The 24515-nt window shown below is 54.9% G+C and overlaps 1 protein-coding gene across 11 annotated transcripts in view; it reads right to left on the reverse strand.

Annotated features, from left to right (window-relative positions):
* Nucleotides 1-1068: 1068 nt before the first annotated feature.
* Nucleotides 1069-24515, reverse strand: part of CACNA1A (calcium voltage-gated channel subunit alpha1 A) — a 322216-nt gene continuing 298769 nt past the window's right edge. For 9 of the 11 annotated variants that reach the window (XM_037818101.1, XM_037818099.1, XM_037818097.1 and 6 more), the window contains 11 exons: nucleotides 23489-23585; nucleotides 21140-21245; nucleotides 8694-8801; nucleotides 8471-8571; nucleotides 7455-7564; nucleotides 7231-7369; nucleotides 6942-7055; nucleotides 5541-5576; nucleotides 4238-4424; nucleotides 3243-3493; nucleotides 1069-2489 (listed from right to left, as the gene is read on the reverse strand). In XM_037818101.1, coding sequence (XP_037674029.1) covers nucleotides 1425-2489; nucleotides 3243-3493; nucleotides 4238-4424; nucleotides 5541-5576; nucleotides 6942-7055; nucleotides 7231-7369; nucleotides 7455-7564; nucleotides 8471-8571; nucleotides 8694-8801; nucleotides 21140-21245; nucleotides 23489-23585 — 2314 coding nt within the window. In that variant the 3' untranslated portion in view covers nucleotides 1069-1424. Of the gene's footprint in view, nucleotides 2490-3242; nucleotides 3494-4237; nucleotides 4425-5540; nucleotides 5577-6941; nucleotides 7056-7230; nucleotides 7370-7454; nucleotides 7565-8470; nucleotides 8572-8693; nucleotides 8802-21139; nucleotides 21246-23488; nucleotides 23586-24412; nucleotides 24510-24515 lie in introns of all 11 variants that reach the window. The other 2 variants (XM_037818098.1, XM_037818103.1) reach the window with 2 other exon arrangements.

The following is a 24515-nucleotide window of genomic DNA, read 5'->3' on the forward strand; positions in this document are numbered from 1 at the left end:
AAGGGAGGTGAAGGTCTAGGGGTAGCTGGCAGGATGGGGGTCCTCTCTGGACCTCATCATAGGGCCTGCTTCTGGCAGCCTGGAGCCAGGGTGCATGGGGTGCATTTTGGGCAGGTGTTTGCATGTACAAACACACACACACCCAAATGCATACACGCGTGTGTTTCCATAAGCGCTCCCCCTTCCCCATGCTTGTACCTCAGATGTGTCGCCTTCGCCTTGGACCGGCCACCCTTGGGCTGCTCGCTGGACTCTAAAAAGACCCCACCGATTCCGGATCCTTTGGGGCATCTGCAGAAAGTCTGTGCAACAGGAGACAGCTCAAAGCAAAGCCCCTGAGAATTAGCTGTTGGGATGCTGGTGGGAAGTGCCAGGCAGGGCTCAACCTTCCACTGTGGGAAACCCTTTCTGGGCACAGGGTCCCCGATTGGCTTTTTAGGCAGCTCCTGCAAGGTGGCTCTAATAAGAGATTTTGCTAATGTTTATGGCATCACAGTTCCTTGCTGGGGTCTCCCTGGCTGGGTCAAGAACAGCCTTTTGATCATGCACAGTGGCAGCTGTTAGGGGGATGTGGGGGCCCTATAAATGGGGGCAAGGAGGGGGTTCGGGTGGACTGCCTGCCCCCCAGCCAGGACAGTGGTTCAGGACTTGCTTGATTCTTTGGCTTTCTGGAGCCCATTAAGGCGGCCAGCCCCCCTGGAGTTCTGGCCACTGGCCTGTGAATTTTCAAGGGAGAAGCCTGTCCATCTCCTTCTCTGCGGGGTCCCAGATGACACACACATACTGCCAGGAGTAAACAGCCAGCACACGGCAAACTGCAACTTTCTCAGCCTTAGCCACTTTGGAACACTTCTTCCGGAAGCAAAGAAAACATCTTCCACCATTGCCAGACGAAACCCTGGAAGCCCTTTGATAAGGACAAAGATCACTCCAACCCAAAACCCCTTTGATTCAACTTTTTATTATTTTTTTTTCTTTTTTAATGTCATGCAGTAATTCACAGTCCCAAGCCCACAGTTTTCAAACAAGGTAGGAAAAAGGAAAAAAGAAGCAAAGGAAACGGTGGTGGTTTTTTTTTTTTTTTTCTTTTGTTATTTCAAGCAGGACCAAATGTCAGAAAAAAATGCTTCTTTTTCTCAATCATTAATTTTTTTGTCTTTTTTTTTTTAAAACTGTTTATTACTTTTTTTTTAAAGTTGATTTCTGCAGGCAGTAATAGTAGGGTTTGGTATAACCAGCAAGCACTCCTGTGTGTATCTGAGAAACTGGGGTGTGAGCAGGTGTCTTTTGGAGGTTTGTTTGGGGGCAGCTGTCTCCCCTTTGCTTCTGGCTTTTTCACCACACGCGGTCATCAGGGAAAGGAAAGATTCAATTGAGATGATAAAACTCATCAATAGAAGCTATTTTTTCTCCCCTTTTTTCGTTTAAAAATGTTTTTTTTTTAATTTTTTTTTTGTTTTTTTTTTTCCCCATTTTCCCCAAAGTTCTCCAAAAATGGCTGAGTTATTTCGAATCCCCTGGCCAGTGTGGTTTGTCTGCCCCAAAGGATCCCTGTGGTGCCTTCTCAACCAGGCGGCCAGTCGGGAGGTCCCGGCTGGGTGGGTGGGCGGGGGGCCACGTCGCTTTTCCGGCCGAGGGTCTTTGCAGGCCGCCCTGGCGCCTTCTCTAAGCACAGATTCTTCCGACGGCTCCCGTCCCAGGCCCTTCCCTGCACCCCCTTCCAGCCTGGCGGGAGGGAGCGTGCCGCGCTCTGCGCCCCCTCCCCGCGGGGTGTGTGCGCGGGGGGCGTGGGGGTGGTCGGGTGGGCGCGGACGCCCGCCACGCCCGCGCTTAGCACCAGTCGTCGTCGTCGGTCTCGCTGTAGGGCTCGTGCAGGCCTTTCCGGGGGCCGGGCCCTCGCGGCCTAGCCAGTCCGTGCGCCGCGTAATAGCCGTTGGGGAGCCGCCGGCCGTGCCGGGAAGGCGAGGCGCAGGCCGGCCCGGCCGCCCGGGGAGTCCTGGGCGAGCGCCCGGCGCCCGAGGGCGCGTGTCGCGCGGGGGGCGGCGCGTCGTAGGCCCCGGCCCGCGGCCTCCTCGCCGCCGCCGCCCGGGCCGTCCGCGGGTGGCCGCCGTAGTCGTGGAAGTAGCCGTGGTGGCCGCGGCCCCTCGGGCGCGTGCGGGGCGGCCGCCGGCCACCGCATCCCGCCGTGGCGACAGGGCCCGGGCGCCCGGGCTCCGTCGCGGGCGAGCGGCTGCTGCCGTGGCCCCCCGAGGGCGCGGGCTCGGGGCCCGGGTACGCCGTGGGGCCGCCGGGATGGCCCGGCCCGGCCGCGCCGCTGCCTGATGCTGCTGCTGCGGGGCGCCTGGGCCGCCGGCTTTACGGATCACGGGGGAATAGGACACGTGTGGCCGGGGGGTGGAGGGGGTCTGGGGGAGCTGGCGGCGCCCCCGCCGTGGAGTGCTGGTACCAGATGTTGAGGGGACTGGGCTTCCACTTACGGAACTACTGCCCTACACGAAAATTGAAACAAAGGAAATCAAAAAAAAAGATACAAACAAATCAACCAGAAAGAGACAGGAGGACGAGGGGGTGGGGGTGGGGGGAGCGGAGAGGGGAGCGAAGGGAAACCAAAGGTGGGGAGGAGAAGGGACACAGGACATTCAAATGGGGGAAAAAAAAAAAAAAGGGAAAAAAGCAACAGCCACGGAGGTGGGGGGTGAAGGGGGGAGGAGGGAAGGGTGGGGGGAGTGAGAGAGACACGAGGGGCGGGGAGTCAAAAACCAACAGAAAGTGAAAAGAGAAATGAGAAATGGAGTTTTGTAAGTTTCGGGGTTAAAAGAGCAGAAGTTTCCAAAATTACTCACAGGCGCCCGGAGGACAGAAATCATAATTGAAACAAAAAGGGAAGCTGAGGTTAAAGGAAAGCAAAAGACAGCGGGGCAGCCTGGAGCATGACCGTCGCGGCGCTGTCCAGAAACTCAAACGTGATTTCACAACCAAAAGAGGAAGCAGTTGCGGGGGTGGGAGGGGGCAGCAGGTGGGTGGGGGGAGCTGGGGGGGGCGGGCGGAGTGATAGGGGGGCAGTGTCCTGGGGACCCCCCCCTTTGGCTTGGGGAGCAAGGCTGGGGGTCCCCAGTGGCGGGCAGGGGCAGAGGGCCCTGCTTCTGGCTGCCAGGGCTGGTGGGGAGGGTACTGGGGGGCTCCTGAGAATGGGGGGGCCCTCCTCCTCTTCCTCCTCCCCTTGGCCCCGCCCCCTCACCCACCTGCCGGTGCATTACGTGCTCGCGGCCCTCGCTGGGCGAGCGGGGCCAGCGCTGGTCCCGGTCTCGGGCCCGGGCCCGGCCGTGCTCGGGCCGCTCCTGGCCGTAGCGCTCCTTATCGGGGGGCGGGGGGTGGTGGTGGTGGTGGTGGTGGTGCCGGTATTTCCGGTCCTTGGGCCGACCCCGCTCCTGGTCGCGCTCCTTTGATGGAAGGTCCCCGGATTGGGTGGTCACGCTCAGGTCTGTCCCCAAGCCTGGGCCAGGGCAGGGGGTCAGACAGACAGACAGACAGACAGCCGTGAAGGCAGGGTGGGTGGGGGATGGGCACGGCAGATGGACCCCCACCTCCCCCCAGGAGGCCACCCATAGGGTTCCGAGGCCTTGGAGCAGCCCTTTGGGGCAAGTAGAGAGAAACCCCTTTCCCTGGATCCCCGGTGGTCTCGGGGGACTCTTTTCTGCTCCCCCTTTCCCTGGAGACCCTCCCTCCCTGCTCTGCCTCTGCATTCCTTCCCCAGGCATTTACCCCAGTTATTACGGATTGAATCATGTCCCCCCAAAAGACATTTTCCAGGCCCTCTAGATGTGACCTTATTTGTAAACAGGATCCCAGAAGCTGTTATTAGTTAAAATGAGGCCAAACTGAACAGGGTGGGTTTTAATCCAATATGACCTGAGTCCTTTAAGCAGAACTTTAGACCCAGCGAGTCAGACACAGACGGGGAGGCAGAGACCGAGTTTCGGAGGGCCGCCAAGCTGCCACCAGATCGCCCCCGATTCTAGATGGGGTGCGGCCGTACGGGCACGTCGCGTTTGGACTTCCACCGTCCAAAACTTTCGAGACGGCCAGTTCCGGTGGTTGAAGCTGACCCGTCTGTGGGACGTGTCGTAGCAGCCCGGCAGACTCCAGACACCAGCCCTGCCTTCTCGTCTCGCCCCTGCTCTGCCCCTTCTAGAACCTTCCGGACTCTGGGGTCGGGGGAGGGAGGGGGGTGGCCCACCTGTGTCCACGTCGGTGTAGCGGCCCAGGGAGCGTTCGGAGGCACGGTGGGCACGCTCGCGGCGCCGCTGGTGGTGCCGCTGGTTCTCCTCGGGCAGGACGCGCTCCAAGGAGTAATCTTCCAGGCGCCGGGCCTTGGGGCCCAGCACGGAGGCCGAGCGCTTCATGGGGCTCGTGTCTGAGATGGTCTGGGGGGGCGGAGGGGGGCACAGGTGGCGGGCTGCGCGTCAGGGCGGCACCCTCGCAGCGGGGATGCAGGGAGGGGGTCTCGGATCCTGATGCAACCGCCTCCCCCCTCCCCGACCCACTCCAAGGAGAGAGCCCAGAGGGCTGCAGGCCCTCGGCCCCTCGAAGGCCCCTCTTGGGTCCTGGGCACCCCTGCTGCTTCTCGGGACCACCTCCCACCCCCTCCCAGTGACAGCCAGTCGGCGGATGGGAAGCGGGTATCTTTTGAGCTGCTTCCCCGTCTGGGGTACAAAGTTGGGGGCCCTTTTCACTGGGCAGCCTGGGGCACATCTTGCCCCTGCCCCCGCCCCCCGCTGCCCTCCAGGGGGCACGAGAAACTCTTGCCCCACCCCGGTCTCCGTCAGACTTACAGGGCTCAGGGCCAGGAGCCCGCCCAGCACCCCCCAGCTCCGAGTCCTCCTTGGCCCACGGGGGCCGGTGCTTTCCTGACCACCCAGAACTTGGCTCCTGCTGCCCAGGCCCAGCCCGGGAGCTCCTGGGGGGCCGCCTTGGCCTTCTCATCAGCCTGCAGCCCGGGACCCTGCGTGTGCTACACCTTCCCAGTGAAGCCTGGGACAGAGAGAGGATGATGTGCTCTGCGACGGGCAGAGGAGAGAAGGAAGACAGAGAGGACACCCCTTGGGGCTGGCCCAGCTGAGCAGCCGGGGATGGGGGGGGGGGCCTTGCCCCAGGCAGGATTTTAAGGTACGCGGGAGCTGCAAGGCCAGAGGGCCTGGGGGTCTGAGACTATGTCAAGGGAACCCCGAAAAAGAGGTGCAGGGTGGGCCAGGCAGGGGGAGCAGGTCGGGCTCTGGGGAGATGGCCCCCATCAGATTGGAGGTTCCGAAGAGAAGGGGGTGAGGATGAGGGGGTGAGTGTGGGAAATCCTGCCAGGGCACACGTGGGGGCACACACAGGACACAACACATGAGGAGGGGGCCACACGCGGGAAGGTGAGGTCTGTGGAGACAGGGTGGGGATCCGAGGAAGGAGGGGGTGACACAAGGGCTCCCACGAGGGGGGGTGGGGAGGAAGAGGGGCCGGAGCCGAGCCGGGCGGCGGGCGAGCCTGGTACCTACACGGAGGTTATTTCCACGTGGCCGGCCCCTTCTCCTCTGTCACAGCCCCACGGGATGGTGCACACAGAAAAAACAGAAAAAAGAAAATAAATATAAAAGCCAAGAGGGCAGGGAGTGCGGGAGTGGGGGCAGCGGGGAGGGACCTGAGAAGTGGGGAAGGGGAGCAAGGAAGAAGAGAGATTAAAGTCCCCGGTGGGTGGGTGGGGCTGGCACGGGCTCCAGCAGCAGAGGAGACAGACAGGAGACAGAGACAGACAGACAGATGGCAGCGGAACGAGACCAACAGATGGAAAGCTCTGCCACGGGCCAGTGGCCTTGGGCTCTGCCTCATGCAATGCGTGTACCCCGCCTCCCCGCCTAGCCCTGGCTACCCAAGGCTGGCTCTCAAAGTTTTGGGGCTCCCCCGTGGGTGTCAGCGGGGTGCACCCCACCTCCCTGGTGGAGGGAGTTGGGCCTGGGGCTCAGCTGAAGTTACCCCCGGACCCTCTCCAGGGCTCAGCGGCTCAGCCGGACAGAGGGGACTGGCACGGTGGGATTGGGCAACCACATGCAGGCTGGGTGGGTCCCCCTCCCCAGTTTGCAGCAGCCAGAGGCCAGGCAGGCCCAGGGGCGACCCCGGCCTTCCCCAGGAACAGCGCAGCTGCCTCCCCGCACAGAGGCCTACAAAACACCCCCAGGAAGCTCGCCACAGCCAGACATGCCCCCACATCTGTGCCCCCTCCTCGCTTGTCTTCCCAGCATCTCGGGGTGGCCGGCTGGGCCCAGGAGCTCCCCCACCTCTGGTCATTCTGTCCCCGTGGGCCTGGGGACAGTCAGATCACCAGCGTCCCCTCCCTTTCCCCCCCACCTTGGCCAAGTGGCCCCCAGCAGCTGGGGAAAGCAGCCACGCACAGACACGCGCCAGCCACACACCCGGCCCCACTCCAGCGCCCCCACAGAGACCAGACAGGAAAATACAAAGCCCGGCTGCCCCCCCCCAGGCCCACCCCAGACTCTACTCCCAGGCCCTGCCACCTGCAGATTTCCCCAGAGTGGGTCCACGTGGTCTGCACATGTAAGTGCAGGTGTGCACGTGTGCAAGTGCACGTGGGCGTGTGTGTAGGGAGGGGGCTTCTTGATTGGAGCTCTCACCTGGGCCTGGTGGACCCCCTCCCACAGAGCCCCCCCAGCCCTCCTTGGCACCCCCACACTGGGCAGTGACCGAACGGCGCCCCGCTGCTCCCTGGGGGCCCCTCCATTGCTCTGCTCCCTGCTCAGCCCTCCAGGAGAGAGGAGCCCAGGGGCTGCAGGTGTGGCCAGGGTGGGAGCAGGGGTTGGGGGTGGGTGGGGGGCTGCCCTTGGTTCGGGCCCTGGGTGGCTTTAGGGGTTCCCCCCGGGGCGGGCTCGGCGAAAGCCCCTCACCTGGTTCTCGGCGGGGAGGCGAGGCATGGAGGCGGCCCGGGCCTGGCCGTCCATGGGGAGGTAGCGCTCGCTGTCGGAGTAGCCATCTCGGCCCATGTCGCGCATCTCCACCGACTGCGGGGCAGGGGGCGAGGCCGGTGAGCCCCGGGGCCCGGCTGGGGGTGCGGGGGATTGGCCAGGGGTCTGCGGAGCTGCAGGAGGCGGGGCGGACCCCTCCCTCCTAGAGGGCCAGCCCCGGGAGGGGCAGGTGGGGGGACAGCGGGGGGTGGAGAGTGGGGAGCGGACGCACCTGCACATGCGTCTGGCTGTTGGGCGTGTCCGGGGGAGGCCCCCGCTCGGGGCTCCAGGTGCCCGTCTTCTGGAACATCTCCTGGGCCCGCTGGGTCATCCAGGACGGGCTCTCCTTGATGCCCCCATCCTGAGCCATCCTGGGTGGGGGCCGGAGGGCGGGATGGTCATGGGCAGAGCCCAGGATCCCCCCCCAACCCCCAGCCTAACCGGAGTGTCACTCACAAGCCACCTCCTGGGTCCAGCTGCGTGGAGGGCAGCGCGTTTTGGCCGGGCCCACCCTCCTGCGTGGGAGACGGGGGCTCCATCCGCTGGAACATGAGTGGAGTCCGGTTCTGGGGGGTGGGGTGGGGGGGGTGCAGAGAGCAGTGGGCAGTTGCATGGAGGTGACGCTGGAGACCCCCACCTGGTGCAGCCCCCCATATGGCTCACCCGGACTAGCACAGTTGCCTCTGCTCCAAGGCCCTGGCTCCTGCACTCACCCTGCCCCACAGTCTATTGCCCCCCACAGCCACCAGAGGGCACCCGTGAGCCCGAGTCAGGCCCCCCCCCCCACCCCCGAACCCTCTATGGCTCCCACCTGACTCGGAGCAAAAGCCCAAGTCGTCCCATGGCCCACCAGGCCCCGCACTGTCTGCCCTATCACCTCCCTGCTCTCCCCCTCGCACTTTCTGTTCCAGCCACAGTGACTCCCTCGCTGTTCCCCAAACTCAACAGGCAAAAACCAGCCTCAGGGCCTTTGCATGGGTTGTGTCCTCGGCCTGGATCCCCCCCCAATATGTGCTTGGCTTCTTACCCTCCCCTCTTTCTTCAAGTCTTTGCTTGTGCGTCACCTCCTCCAGGAAGCTTTCCCTGACCACCCATTTCAAATGGCAGTCTTTATCCTCCTTATTCTCCTCGGCTTGGCCCCAGAGCACTTAGGACTTTCGGGCATGCTATGTCAGCTAGCCACTCGTCTTGTCATGGTGGGGGTTTCCCGTTCTGGAAAGCCCCCACTCCACGGGGGCAGGGGTCTGGGTCTATTTTGCTCACAGTCACCCCCTCTAGGCTTAGCCCAGTGTCTGGCATGCAGTAGGTGCTCGGTAAGTATTGGCTGAGTGGATGAGTGAATGCATCCTACTTTTCAGCGACTGGTCCTGGGGCTTGGCTGCACCCCCCCCCCATTCCTGGCTGGTCACCCCAGTGGCAAAGAAACCCACCGTCCCCCAGCCTGGGTCTCCCCAGGGATGCCGTGGCCGCACCTGCTCCTCGCGCATGGCCTGCAGCTTCTTGGTCTTGCTTTGCCGGTAGTATTCCATGATCATCATGGCCGCGTAGATTTTCCCCACTGTCAGGTCTGTGGCTGGGGACACAGGGCGATGTCACCGCGGGCGGGGCCCAGGGGGTGCCACACCCGTCCCTCCCCAGCCCCCTCACCCCCACCCTCCGCCTCCCGGAGCGAGGTCCAGCCGGCTCGGCTCTTACACTTGTGGGGTGTGACCAGTAGGTCCAACGTCTTCTGGGACAGATTGGGCCAAATCGCCGTCATCTCCTTCCGCAGCTCGGCATCCATCTGCTGTTTGTCGGCTCCACCTGCAATGGGACACAGAGTGGGCCCTGACGGCCTGCCGTGAGGCCAGCAGCTCCTGCCAACCCAGGCTGCAGCCTGGTGACTTCAACAGGTCCCTCCACTTCCCTGTGCCTCAGTTTCCCTGCCTGCAAGATGTATCTGCTTCCCTGGATTGGAGGGATGGTCAGAGTGATGGAGGTGCATGCAGGTGTTAGGACAGCTCCTGCCCATGGGGGTGGATGCTCTGGAGAATCCCTGGAGAGGAGGCCTCCCCCTTCTCCCCATGGATGAGACCTCGTGCTTGGCTGGGGCTATGTGAGACGCTCACGCCAGTGGACAGATGGATAGGTCACCCCAGGGCCTGGGGCGTGGCAGTTGTTGACATGACAGACAGCAGCTGCTCCATCCTGCCTCTGAGTGACTCTGATGAAGGACCAAGACTTGGGGCTATTTGTTACTGCAGCACAGCCTCAGCTATACTGACTGATACACCAGCCTGGCCTTCCCCCACATCTCCTTCTCACCCCATGGCCACTTTGTTCAACTGAAAGGCTGTTCCAAACATTTAATGGCAGATATGGAAGGACCACTGACCACAGCCATATCAGACTGCAGAACTGGGGGGCCTGAAGACCCTCTGCTGGACCAGATATTAACTCTGTCGTGGCTGGAGTGGGGGAGGGTGAGTCCAGAGGCACTGGGAGGTGGGGGAAGAACCAGGCACCCAGGAGGCTCAGGTAGAGGCTGTCTACACCTAGCAAAAGTATTTCCATATTTTCACAGGCCCCATGTCTCCACTGGGGTGTGCCAGCTAAAGAGCCAGCTCTCCAGGGTGGCCCCAAGGGCCCCCCACTTTTTTTTTTTAATCATCCTTTACTCTTTATTATGGTTTACTTTAGTCCTAACCAAGTCCATTTTGTACATACCTCTAATTAAAATCTGATCTCTTTTTTCGGCCTCTTTAACATTTGCTGCATGGGGTAATGACGACATTCATAGCTGCCAAACTCTGGCTCTGAGTCTCAGGTGTCACACAGACACCCAAAATTCCAGGGACTGACCAGGTTATACACAAACAGCTCAGCATCTCAGAATTTAGAGTTAAACCATTACAACTCACGGATAGATGTGACTGCTGTAAGAGCCTGCAATCTAGGAACTTTTACCATAAGCCTTCCCCTGATAGCCTATGCTCTCAGATTCAATTCTCAGAGTTTGCACTTTATAGTTAGTCCATATTAGTGAGGCGTTATAATGTTTTTCTTTTCAATTCTGGGTTATCTCACTCAACATAGTGTCTTCAAGATCCATTCACCTAGTTGCATGCCTTACAACTTCATTTCTTCTTGCAGCCACTCAATGTTCCATTGGATGTATACACCACAGCTCACCATTCCATTTATCCACCGATGTACCCTTAGGTCACCTCCATCCATTGTGAATCGTGAATACTACTACCATAAACACCAGTGTGCAATGTCCACTCATGTCTCTGCTCTCAGTTCTTCCAAGTATATACCCAAATAATGGGGCTGCAGGATGATATGGCAACCCCATAGTTAGCTTCCTGTGGAACCACTGCACTGCCCTCACATCAGCTGCCCCATTCTACTTCCCTACCAACAGTGAATAGGTACGTCCCTCTCCATATTTTCTCCAGCATTTGTATCTTTCTGTTTATTTTTTAGACAATTTTATTCACACACCACATAATCCATTCTAAGTAAACAATCAATGATTCTCGGTACAATCACATAATTATGCATTCAACACCACAGTCTATAAGAAGGCATTTCCATTTTTTCCCCAAAGAAGGAGGAAAAGGAGGAAAAAAATGAAGAATAAAAATATAAAAGATAGAGGAAAATAAAAATAAAATTAAATACAATGAAAAGGTCAGACATCACCACCATCACCAAGAATCCCATATCACAACCTGACAACCCCCTCTTGTAGACATTTAGCTTTTAGTACGTTGCCTTTGTTACAATTAATGGAAGCATCTTTCAATGTTATCATTAACTAAAGACTCTAGTTTGCATTGATTATATTTTTTCTCCTATGCCATCCAATTTTCAACACCTTGCAATGTTGACATTCATTTGCTCTCCTTTTTAAAAAACTTTCTTATTTTGTACATGTAATCACCATCATTGACTACTCTAGGTTATGCTAAGTTATACAATCCTAGTCTCTATCTTCTATCTTTCCTTCTGGTGTCATACATGTCCTTAGCCTTCCACTTTCAACCATACTCACAGTCATCTTTGTTCAGTGTACTTATGATATGATGCTACCATCAAACAGTATCGTGCTATCCATTTCTGGATCTATATAATCAATCCTGTTTACACATAAGTACTCCTTCAGCATCAAATGCCCATTTTCTAACTTCTATCTCCAGACAACCTGTGTTCTCAACTTTAACTCTCAAATTTCGCTCATCAATTTTAGCTCATATTAGTGAGTCCATAGAGCACCTGTCCTTTTGTTTTTGGCTAATTTCACTCAACGTAATGTCTACTGCCTACCATTTTGTTTTTTGGATTTTACACGTCTTATTTTATTTTTATTTTTTCTCTCTTTTTACCCCTACTGATAGTCTTCATTTCTACTCTCTTCTCCAAACTCTCTCTCCTGCCTTTTCCTATTTGCCTGTAGTGCTCCCTTTAGTATTTCTTGTAGAGCAGGTCTCCTGTTCATGAGGTCTCTCAGTATCTGTTTGTCTGAAAGTATTTTAAACTCTCCCTCATTTCTGAAGGAGTTTTGCCAGATACAGAATTGTTGGTTGGCAGTTTTTCTCTTTCATTATCTTAAATATATCGTATCACTGCCTTCTCGCCTCTGTGGTTTCTCCTGAGAAATCCACACAGTCTTATTGAGCTTCCTTTGTATACGATGGATCACTTTTCTCTTGCTGCTTTCAGAATTCTCTCTTTGTTTTTGACATTTGATAGTCTGATTACTGATTGTCTAGGAATAGGTCTATTTGGATCTGTTCTATTTGGGATATGCTGTGCTTCTTGGATCTGAAATTTTATGTCTTTCATAAGAGATGGGAAATTTTCAGTGATTATTTCCTCCATTATTTTTTCTGCCCCTGTGCCAATTTGAATGTATTATGTTCCCCCAAACACCATTATCTTTGATGTAATCTTGTGTGGGCAGACCTATCAGTGTTAATTAGATTGTAATTCTTTGAATGTTTCCATGGAGATGTGCCCCACCCAACTGTAGGTGATGACTCTGACTGGATAATTTCCATGGAGGTTTTGGCCCACCCATTCAGAGTGGGTCTGAATTAAATTACTGGAGCACTATATAAGATCAGAGAGAAGGAGCAAGCTGCCACAGCCAAGAGGGACACTTTGAAGAATGCATAGGAGCTGCAGATGATACATTTTGAAGATGGCTGTTGGACGCAGACTCTTGCTCCAGAGAAGCTAAGAGAGGACAAATGCCCCAAGAGCAACCAAGAGTGACATTTTGAAGAGGAGCTGTGGCCTAGAGAGGAATGTCCAGGGAGAAAGCCATTTTGAAACCAGAACTTTGGAGCAGACGCCAGCCACATGCCTTCCCAGCTAACAGAGGTTTTCCGGACTTCATTGGCCATCCTCCAATGAAGGTACCCAGTTGCTGATGTGTTACCTTGGATACTTTATGGCCTTAAGACTGTAACTGTGTAACCAAATAAACCCCCTTTTATAAAAGCCAATCCATCTCTGGTGTTTTGCATTCTGGCAGCATTAGCAAACTAGAACAGCCCCCTTTCCCTTCTCTTCTCCTTCTGGGACACCCATGGCACATACATTTGTGCACTTCATGTTGTCATTCAATTCCCTGAGACCCTGCTCATATTTTTCCATTCTTTTCCCTATCTATTCTTTTTAGTGTAGGATTTCAGATGTTCTGTCCTCTAGTTCCTGAATCTTTTTTTCTGCCTCTTCAAATCTGCTGTTGCATGTCTCCACTGTGTTTTTCATCTCTTGTATTGTGCCTTTCATTCCCATAAGTTCTGCCAATTGTTCTTTCAAACTTTCAAGTTCTTCATGTTTGCCCAATGTCTTCTTTATATCCTTCATCTCTTTTGCCATATCTTCCCTCAACTCATTGATTTGATTTTTGAATTGATATAGCATATTTGTTTGAAGATCTTTAATTAGTTGTTTCAACTCCTGTATCTCTTTTGAAGTGTAAGTTTGTTCCTTTGACTGGACCATATCTTCATTTTTTTTCTAGTGTGATTTGTAATTTTTTGTTGTCTAGGCATCTGGTTTCCTTGATTGCCCCCATGAGATTTTCCCAGACCAGATGGGCCTAGGTTTCAGGGGATGTTTTCAGTATCAGGTTTCCCTGAGGATGAGACCCAGCAGATTGTCAGACTTTCCCATGAGGCATCTAGACTCAGTGCTTTTCCTATCCTGTGCAGCAGGTGGCACTTGTCAGCCTGCAGCTCCCCACCCATGTAAAGAAGTGTGTTGCCTTTAATTCTCAGTAGACCCTGTCCCTGCCAGGGGCTGAGAGTGTCAGAAGTCAAGCTTAAGCTGTTCCTATTTTTTTTCCCCCAGGCCCTAGGGTCTGAGTTCTCTGAGGGAGGGCAGCCACTTGAACTGGGCCCCCCTTTTTAAGGAAAATAAGTCCTTTAGGGATTTATCTCCCACATTTGACTTCTTCCTTTGGCTCACTATCTTAATTTGACGCTTGCCTGGGTCAGTGCTGACAACTGAAAATGCCTGAGGCTTTCTCTAATGAGCTACTTTGAATGAGAGGAAAAAAAAAAAAAGGAAAAAAGAAAGAAATCCCCTTTTCAGAGGCAGTCCCCAGCCCCCCAATTACAAGTCAAGAACCAGAGTTGATGCCCAGTTCTATGTGCCCCTTTTCTTGGCACACAGCCCTTTTCCAGTATTCTGAGCTCAGCCGATTCCAAAAGCCTCTGTTTTTATTTATTTATGTATTTTTTTCCATCAGCCCTGCCTCCTCTCTGCCAGGAGAAACTTCAGATTCCTTTCCTGCTGGTTCCCGGTTTATCTGCACTTCTGGTTTGTATTCAGTGGTCCAAATTCATTAATTAAAACTGCAATTGGAGCTTGGTTGAGCTACCTTCCCTTCCCCCTGGTAGACTGCTTCTTTCTCCCAGAGGGAAGCCTTCCAACTCATCTGCTGTCCAGTAGGGGAGGGGTGCCAGCTCCACAGTTCGGGGAGCTTTACTTACAGTTCTGATGCTGCGATCTCAGCCACTCCACCTACTCCAGACTTGTGTATGATGTTTGTCCAGTCACAGGTATCCCCCAGCAGTTGTTCCAGACCATTTACTAGTTGTTCCTGGCTTTATGCTGGTTGTTCCAGAGGACTAACTAAATTCCACACCTCCCTATGCCACCATCTTGCCCCACCTCTCAGCATCCCTTTTTACCCCAGTCAAGCCCTCTCCAATCCCCTGCCGGCTTCTCCTCACTCAGCATCTGCCCTCCTTGGCCCTCCCCCACCCATGCCTCCATTTCCCAGTCCTGCTCTGCAATGCACTAAATCCTCCGCACCTCTTCCCCCATTGGGCTCTGGGGAGAGACGTCTTTGTTGTAAAAAAAGCCTTTGGAAAGGGCTTTTTGCTAATGCACAGGTAAAGCTCAGCTCAAATCTGATCCTGGAGTGGAGATATCAAGGCAACAGGAGCTGAGTTGCTCCACCTTCCTTCCCCACTCACCTGGACAAGTGCAATGGCCTCCCCCTTCGTCTTCCAACTCCCACCCTTGTCCCCCACAGTCTGTTCCCCCCACCACAGCCAGAGGGCACCTGTGAACACCTGAGTCAGGGCACGACCCTCCTCTCCCCAGAACCCTCCATGGCTCCCACCTCATTGGGAGAAAAAGCCCAAGTCCTCCCTGCAGCCCACCAGTCCTAGACGGTCAGCTCCCTCACTGCCTTGCCTTCATTTCCTTCCACTCTCTCTATTGCTTGCTCTGTCCCAGCCAGACTGGCCTCTCTGCTCTCCTTAAACACACCAAGCACCGTCCTGCCTCAGGGCCTTTGCAAGGGCTGTTTCCTCAGCAAAGGAGTGTCTACAAATATCTACTTGCTCCCTCCATCACCTCTGCTCAAACCAAGCAGTCTTCTTGCTGATCCCCTACCTAAAACAACACATTAATCTCTTGCCTGATGTGTCTGCTCTGTACTCATCACCCCATGTTGCTGTTCTCATCTCCTCCACTAGAGGGCGAGCTGCACAGCAGCTCTGTCTTCTCACCTCCCTGAGCCGGGGGCCCCGAGGGGGCAGGGGCTGTGGTCCCCGAGCCTGGGCTGCCCGTGGGTGGGGCTGCTCCATGGGATGTGACCCACTGCCTGCCTCTCTCCATGGGCCCTTCGTGGTTGGGGGTCCCAAGACCTCGTCACCAACTTGCAACATTTATTCTCTTGCTCGTGGGAAGCAGCTGACGTCAATAGCTACATTTCCTAATTGTCCCTAAATCTGGGGTCTCTGTGGCCCCTTCTCAGAGAGAGTCACCAAATGGCAGGGAGAGAAGAGAAATGACATTTCTTGTTACAGTGACTTTTTAAAAGCCACTTTCTCCTTACCCCTTATTTGACTGCTGTTCCCCGTTTCTAATGGAGAAGAGAAAGATGTGTGTCCTTGGTATCTGAAGGAGGTAAGGGGTCAGGGCAGGATCTCTCAGCCTTGGGACCCCTGCCATTTGGAGTCTCCATGGCAAACTCCCCTCCCTCAACCCTGGACCCCCAGTTGGCCCTCAACCCTGCTCTTTTACCCCCACCCCACGTTTCACCTTCTGCTATGTCCAATCCCTTACTTATTTATCATGTTTATTGCCCACTGCCCTTTTCCCCTCTTCCCCTTGGCCCTAGGGATGCTCATCTGTCTTTCACGGCTGGGCATGCAGGGGGCGCTCAATGGATGCTCTCGTCCCATGAACTGTGGCCAATGCAGCCACCCAATTCAGGCCAAGAGAGGCTCATACAACGTGCCCCCAAACCTCCTCTTCTGGAAGAAAAAAGATCTTCAAAGCTCCTCAGCTCTCATGAGGTCCAGAAGCTTCCAGGGCCATTGCAGAGGGAGACTCACCTAGAGGTGGAGGTTGCAGCCCCCCACCCTTGCCTTTGGGAGGAGTAAGGGGCAGGGCAGCGGTCTTCTTGCCGACCCCTTATCTAAAACAACACACCCTTCTCCTGCTTGATGTGTCTGCTCCATACTCCTCACCCCATGTTGCTGTTCTCGTCTCCTCCACTAGAGGGCGAGCTGCACAGCTCGCGGAGTCCGGAATGAAAACCGGGGCTGGTTTTGAAAATAAAACCCGTTACACTCTTGGGTTAAATAGCTGCCACTGTCACCGCTGTCTCTGGCTTCCTTCAACCTGAAGGCAGCGCTGGCACGAATCTGGGGTCTCTCTAAGTCCACAGCAGAAGGCATTCTTGTTTTGGCAGGCTGCGGTCCCTGGGCTGGTGGAGTGTCAGGGCCGAGGTCCGCGCCCTTTAGGGGGTGCCCAGGCAGGGGTGAGCTGTCGTTTAGTTGCTGGCTTTGGGCTTATCTTTTCTCCAAGGCCACTCTCTGCTGCCATGTTGATCAAACTCGCGGTGGACGCTTGAGAATGTCAGGCTGCGGCTGGATATTTTGACATGTGCAAAATCGTTTTTTTTTTTTTTAAATGCTGCCCTGGGTCGATTTTCAGGCCCTGGCTAGGGGCCTCTCAGCTCTTCTTCCTGAGCATCTGATGTAAGGTCACAGCCCGGAGGTCACACCCCAGGGCCACCATACACATGCCCTAATCACCCCAGAGCCAGGTACAACGAGGGACGGTCCCTGTATCCCGGAGCCTGGAATGCATCCAAATCAGCCCATTCCCAGGCAGCACATGGCACGTGGCTGGCCCACCTCACTAGTCATACCTGAGCCGCCACCAGTGACTCCAGCTCGCTGTTGGCCCTGTCTGCAGGTGCACTTCCCTGCACGGCCCCACCTGGGAGCCTCCTCTCACCAGAGCCATAAATAACAGAGCCTTGCCTTTCCTCTATACGCGTGTCATCGTGCAGTGTCCTGCCGGCCGGAAAACCTATAATCACAACTTCCACCGGTCTAGTTATAAAGCACGTTGTCTGGGTTTATGTTTATTTCAGGCAGGGGGCTCAGCTCTGCCCGTGTCGTCTGCGGAAGGCAGAGGGACACAGCTGGAGCCCCTGGGAGAGAGGCTCTAGGGGCATACAGACTCAGGGTCTAGAAGATAAATAAGAAGAGAGGAGGATTTTCCCCAGACCAAAGAATGAGATTCTCGGGGTGGGGCGAACAGAGGGGAGGGCAGGAAGGAGAAAGAGAGAAGAGAAAAAAAAGCAGAGGGGACCTGCCCTGTCCCTCCCAGGTCTCCAGCAGAGAATGGCTGCTCGCTTTTGGAAGAGTCTGAAGAATTTCTGAGGTTAGCTCACCCCCACCTGTCCCCCCGCCTGCTGGGAAGGAAGCTCAGGCTGTTTATCTGAAAGCAAATTGGGATGGTGAAAATAAAGCACACCATGTTCTGCTCTCGGTCCACCAGAGACGCGCACCTGCTAAACAGCTGCCATTGTCCCTGCTGTTAAAATTGGTGTCCCCGAGACCCCTAACCTTCCTGAGCCACATGAGCCTGGCTCAGCCATGCCCCGTGGAACTCCAGGGGGTCCTTGGGCTGGTTCCTGGAGGTCACCTCTAAAGCCGAGCAATGTCTTCCCTGAGTGGCTTCGTTGACTTGGGGTCTCGGGCCACACTGAATGACCTAAGCTACCTGTGTGATTTTGGGTGGGGTCTTGGGCCACGTGGCATCACCGCCCAAGTGGTCAGCCACCCATGCCTACATGACAAGCCCCCGATAACATCCTGGGACACCAGGACTGGGGAGAGCTTCCCTGGTGGCGATACTCCAAGAATAATCCTTGTTCTCGCTGGGGGAATTGAGCGCTGTCCGTGTCTCCCCACTGCCAATCGTGTCTCATGCACTGCCTTCCCTCGGCTGATATTAATCCATGTCCTTTCCTTATAATAAGCCACAACCATGATGATGATGGCTTTTCTGAGTTCTGTGAGTCCTTCCGGCAAATTACCGAACCTGAGGGTGATCTTGGGAACCCTGGACACCGATTCCCTGAGGGCTGCAGTGGCTGGGCTGTGAAAGCACTGCTTGTCAGGGCTGAGGCGCGCTGTGAGATCCATTTCACAGATGACAGGACAGCGCAGGCAGAATTCTAAAGCTGTCCCCCCTGAGGTTCTGTTTATTGAAGCAAACACGAATCCAGGTTCTGCTGGGAGGGCACTCTGCAGATGTAACTAAAGTCTCAAGTTTTGGGTGGGCCTGTCCTGATCAGGTGAGCTCTTTAAATACATTTTTTTTTCCTCTGGTTGGTTAATGGCAGGAAGAGAATTCAGAGCACAAGGATTCGACATGCCACTGCTGGTTTGACGATGGAGGCAGGGCATGTTGCAAGGAGTGAGGAGTGGCCTCTAGGAACTGAGGGGGGCCCCCTGTTGACAGCCGGCAATGAAACGGAACCTCAGTCCCAGAGCTGCAAGGAACTAAATTCTGCCAATACCTGATTGAGCTGGTGAGCCCAGCCCACCTCCACTCTGATTTCGGTCTCGTTAGACATGAGAGCCCAGCTGAGCCTGCTACAGAACTGTAAGCTAATAAATGGGTGTGTTTTAAGTTTGGGCTAATTTGTTACACAGCACAGCTAGCTGATATGGGAACGGAGAATCTGAGAGATGAGGCTACCTGCTGAAGTTTTCAGGGAGAAAAGGGCAGGCGAACACAGGAGCTCACAGAATCTGCCTGTGCTCCCCCCCTCTTGCTTTCTCACTCCCCTGGGCTGGGAGCTCGGATCAGCCTTCCATCCCCCTCACCTTGAACTTCCCCGTGGCTGCAGTGGGTTTGAGTCTTGACCTCTCTCCCAGGCTTCAGCCCCTCTCTCCCCTTTGCCAACCCTCTGCTGAACCCCCTTCCCTGCCCTCTACCAGCTCTTCTCCCCAGTTTCCTTCTCCCTGGACTTCTCCAGTCTCCAGGGTTGCTTCCGGCAGTGACCATGCTTCTTTCTCCTCACTGCTTTCCCGCCAGCTGCCGAGGCACGGGAAGTCCACTTTCAGGTCCCCCAAACCCATGCCAGGCAGGAAGTGGACCCGACCCCTCCACCAAACTACCCTGGTCAAAGTGACCAGCGATGACCCATCATGATCTGCAGGTCACTCTTGACCCTTGTCTTTCCGGGCCTCCGGGGAACACCCCACATGCTGACTCCACTCCCCTTTCTGGAGACGTCCTTCTGGGGGGCCTCAGGGACCCCACACTCCCTGTCCTCCTCCCACCTCCCTACTGTCGCCACAGTGACCAGAAGGAACCCAATCAACCCTGCCCTGGGCCCTCGGAGGGAAAGACGGTTGGACACGGCTCCGTGGGGTCTCCTACCCACCCCCCTGCCTGCTGCCCTCCCACCCCACTTCCCTCCCCATTCCTCTGATGTGCAGGGGCCCGAGCCCACCCCAGGGCCTTTGCACCTGCTCATTCCTTGCCCAGGGCACCTTCCTCCCAGGCATCAACCCTTCATCACCCACAGAACTGTCTCAGGGAGCTGCCCCACACTGGACGCGTCCCCCGTGTCCAGAGCAGTGTCAGGGCCATGGAAGACGCTCCCTGAATGTTTGCCCACAGATGAGCAAATGAAGATGGGGACACAAGTGGGAACTTGAGAAGTCTGGCTCCTGGCCCAAATCCTATGTGTGAGCTCCCGGGACCACCGATACGTGGATGATTGCACGAGTTTCACCTAGCGGGCCCCCCAGGGGAAGGCTGCCCACCCCACACCATGCTGTCTCCACAGGGAGCCTTGTTCTCTGCCTTGCTCTCACCCATATCTGCACCCCTAGCCCAGGGTGCTCCTTTGGGGGGGTCTTTCTTTTGGGGGGCCCTGGTGCCTCTGCTAGCCCTCCTTATCAGGAGGAGGTGGGATCTGCAGATGCTTTGCTTTCACTTGGAATCGTTTTTTAACCATAAAATATTAATTTTATTTAATAATCTTATTAGTGGATATATTGTGTGCATTATGCAATGATACTTTACAGTACCAGACAAAAGTTACATTTCTCTGCTATCCTGCGAGAAACATACCCAATAACAAAAATAAACAAGGAAGTAATCTGAGAAAGGTATTATCTGAAATTGGACTCAGAAGAAAATGCTGGGAGCCATGGAGAGCTAAATCCTCAGCACAAAGGTGAGGAAGATGACGGAAAAAATGCCCAACTGATTTAAACCAGGTGTGCTATCAGAACGACAGAGACCGCTCTCTACAGACTCTTAACTAGACTTGCAAGATATTTATAATGGGTTGTTGATTCAACATTGAATTTGCAGTAAAATTTTTTCAAAGTTATTATAGTGAGTATTTGGGTAGTAAGAGTTTGAATACTGTGGGGAATTCTTGTCACTTTCCTAAATGCACCGTGTTTTCTGTCAAACAATTACAATTAGTAGAATTAATTCATTGATTCCAAAAAAAGTAAAGAATCATTAATTTTCAGTTTCCCATGGGAGGAACTTCCATGTTTTTTTTCTTATTTAGAATATCTTAGGCATAAGCTTCAATTACTGATTTTACAAATATTTCTTGGAATATTTGCTAGCCATGCTTTTCTAGGATTAGCAATCATCAATACTAAATTTATTTAAACTGCAAAGCAGCAAACAAAATAAAACAAACAAAAACACCCCAGAAATAAAAACTTTTAAGAAAAAGTTTCCCATTTGAAAGCATCAGTATCTAATAAAAAAGGCAAACAAACAAACAAAACAAAACAAAACAAATCCATAATGATGTGAGTCAAACAAAACACCTTTTTGGACTGCATTTGATCTGTGAGCAAGAAGTTAGGCATCTATGATTTAAATGAATCATAAATTGAAATAAAGCCAGTAAGAATCATAAAAAAAAAAACTTGGAAAAAATCACTTAGGATTTTTGCATACCAAGCCGTTTCCCCTCCCTCTCTCCCACTGGCCTCGGGTGCAGAAAATGGCAAGGCTTTTTTGTTTGGGGACCCTCATCAGGAAGACCATCCCCCCATCTGTGCTGACCCACTGGCTCTCTCCATGGGGGAAGCCCGTGTATTCCCCAGCTTATCCTCTGGCTTGTACTATTATGGTGAGCAAGGACAGACTCGACTGTCACTTTCTTTCTGCCCCATTGTCTTAATCGGCTACCGTGGACACCTGGCAGCTCACAGCCCCTCCGGTTTCAGGCAGGGAGCACTGGATCACCTGGCTGCCTCCTGGCTCCCCTGCAAAGACGCTGTCCCCTCCGAGTCCCCAGCTCCCCGCTGCCCTTCCTTTGTCCCTGCCCTTACCCTTGGCGATCTTGATGTCCAGGGCTGTGCGAATCAGAGCCATGAGGGTGGAGTTGAAGTGCACGGTGTTGTCGTCTGCAACAGGCAGATCCATTCGCAGAAGTCTCTACGGAAAACCAAAGGTGGGGTCAGTCGCTCCCGGGCACCCCCTGCCAGGTCCCGCTGTGAGCCAGACCCCACCCTACCCCAGGAGCTCCAGGAAGAACTCTGAAGGTGGTGGATGAGGCGCCCTGGCCCCCTCCCCGATTACCTATCCCAGTGCTTAAGTTTTCTGACTTTCCTTGAGGTCACCTGGCCCCCTTGGTGGCCAGGTAAGGAGGGCACTGGGGACTTTCTTACGCTCCCAAGCTCATGCCTCTGTCTTCCCCCACCTGCTGGATCCTACAGCCAGCATTTGCTGGGCTTGCCCCAATCCTCACTTGACCCCAGAGTTCTTCTGGATGGCTCTGCTCCGTTTTGACCCCAAAGAGAAGAGAGTGCAAGCCTGGTTCTCAGCAGCTCATGCAGCAGCAAGCGGAGGGGTCCGTGGCCATTGCCTCCAGGGACCCCCAGCCCCCCCCTTGCTCGGCCTAGACCGGGACAGACTACAAACCACGTCATGCCTCTGCAAAGCGGCCCAAAGACAAGCAGGCAGGCCGGCCCCCCACAGACGGGAGGGCCCCTCGCAGACATGCAGCGAGGCCGTGACACACGCCGCGTGTTACAGACGGGCGCGTGCAGACGGAATCTCGAGACTCATTCATAGCTCCGTGGAAAGTGTTATCTTGGGGGCGTGTCCGGGAGGGGGAGTCAGGAAGGGGGGAAGGGGCGTCCCCGGGGCCCAGGGAAGACAAAACTCCCTGGGTCCCAGGCAAGGACTCGTGCTTGGCAGCATGGCCGAGGAGGCTGGGCTGGCTGCCACCAGGCCGAGGCGGCATGGAGAAGGGGGTCGAGGGTGACAGCAGGAAACCCAGAACTGGGGATGGGAAAGGGCGATGGTAAATCCGAAGTAGGACACAAGAGGGAGGTGGCAACAGGGCAGGGAGGGAGGTGGGAGAGAAAGACAACACACACAGAGCAGGCTGCTGCGCACAGTTGTGCAGGCTGCGCACTGCACAAAGAGCTCCACATCTCAGAAATCATGAATTGGGTTTCCTGATTCTCCAGGTGAGAGCAGGAAAGCGTCTTGTTCTCATTTTGGTGGATTATAACCACATTTCAACAGACACAGTGTCCTGAAGGAAGGCACCTTTTCCAAATTCACACAATGGTGCCTTATGGAACAGTGACGGCCCCGCAACCAGGACACGCGCACACACATTCGGAGACACACATCCAGCCAAGCAGAGACCAAGAGAAGGGTCATGGGGAAAACTAAAAGAGAGAAGGGACAGGTGCCAGGTGGGGCTGGCTGGTGGCCCCATCCCCGGCCTCAACTGGGGAAGGGAGATTTGGCAAGACACACAGACCAGGTGGGACGTGAGGGGAGAGACAGAGTATGGAGTGGTGGGGAGGCGGTTGCACGAGACGGGGAGTGCATTGACAGGAGGTGGGTGGGAGAATGGGATTATTGGCAAATTTTCTTTTGGCGGGGGCGAGAGAGATTCTCAAAGTCACCCCTGGACTTCTTGTGGGTGAGTCAGGGGAACAGAGCAACCGTCCTTGGGTGCCGAGGGAGATTCCGGGGCAGGGGTCTGGAGGGTGGCCCGGCCCAGCTGCCTGGCAGCCAGCATGCACCGCCCCCTCCCCAGGCCCCCGCCAAGGCAGCGTGCATGGCCTGTATCAGGGTGCCGCGGTCCAGGGCTCCCGCCTGCCCACTCTGAAACAATGGAGAGGCATTTTGGGATATCTTGGTGGGGCTGGTGGGGAGGGACGGTCAGCAGAGGGGCAGGGGGCTGGGGGAGCGTCTCCAAGGAACTGGGGGCCGGGGGTGAAGGGGTGGGAGGTAGGGGGCTTTACTCAGGAGGTCTCGGCTCCCCCAGGGCTCGAGGTCAGAGATCAGCTTCAGGTGTCTGCACGGAGGACCGGGCTGGGGAACTCTAGATACAGAAGCTTCGAGCGAGCGAGGCGCGGGGCTGGGGTCTTGCCCCGTCCCCGTCTGGGGTGGGGGACCTGGGGGCTCCCCTCCCCCTCCCCCTGGTGTGTCGGCCATAATGGAGTCTCTGAAAACACGAAGACATCATCGAGAAAGACAGATACAGTGTGTTGCTTAGAATCGAGGGATGGTCATAATCAACTGACTCAAGGAGAAAAGAAAAGAAAAGAAAAGAAAAAAAGAGAAATGCTAGAAAAAGAGCGCTGGCCTGCCCGTTTCCGGTCGGCACTTAAAAATCCCCAGGGTGCCCGGTTGCTGGCTCCGGGGATGTCTACCTTGTAAGCCACGCGGGCCGGGCACTTCTTCCCCAGACCCAGAGGTGGGGACATGTGTCTCAGCATCTGATACATGTCCGGGTAAGGCAAACGGCCCCTGGCAGCACCGGAAACAAAAAAATGGGGATGGGAACGCAGAACCAAAGGAAGGGCGAGAAAAGGGGGTGGGGTGGGGGGAGAAACAGAAGAAGGAGGGCAGAGGAAAAAACCACAGGAGTCAAAAAAATAGAGAATGATGCAGAGAACAAGAAAAGAGATATTTCAAATAAATAGCAAAGGGGGGGGGAAATGGAAGAAAAAGTAATGAAAAAAAGATTATTATTTCACTGCTTACGAGCAGGGGGAGAGAGAGAGAGAAAAGAGAAAAGTCAGGTTCAGTGTTGACACGGAGCTGTGGTTATTATGGTGGGACAGCGTGGCTGGGGGTCTCACTTTTGGAGGACTTGGGACCCTGCCTTTTTGTCGTCGTTAACTCGTTTTTAAAGCTGAGCACCGTTCTCTGATTTGGCTGAGGCTGGTCTCTGAGGGGCCCAGTAGGGGAGGAGGGGCTGAGGCAGCAGGAGGAGGGCTGGGGTCTCTGGGAGGAGGGGGAAGACAGTGGAAGTGATGGTGGAGGGGGTGAAGCGAAGTTACCACCCCGTCCCCCTCCCCGGGGAGGTGTCTGCTTTGGGGTGCAGTCGAGCCCCTGAGATGGGCAGCTTCAGCTAAGAGCAAGCAGAAATGGCTGAAGGGAACAGAGAGAATGTGTTCCATGCTTCATCGAGTCTATGTGACTGCATTCTGTCGGCTAAGAGAGTTTTCTAGTTTAATGCAAGAGAGAGAGATGGCTCTGTATTTATATATATATATATGAAATATATATATCGAAGAACCCCAAGCCACACTCATTCCATTGATGCTAGCAGGTTTTAGTGGAAATCAAACCTTGCAAGCAACCCTATGAGGACATTTCTTGCCTAAGCCGAGAGGGGGTGATATTACTCGCAATAAACTGTACATATCCTTATAACGAATGCGACCGCTGAAA

The sequence above is a fragment of the Choloepus didactylus genome, chromosome 25 (genome assembly GCF_015220235.1).
Source record: "Choloepus didactylus isolate mChoDid1 chromosome 25, mChoDid1.pri, whole genome shotgun sequence".
NCBI classification, from domain to species: domain Eukaryota; kingdom Metazoa; phylum Chordata; class Mammalia; order Pilosa; family Megalonychidae; genus Choloepus; species Choloepus didactylus.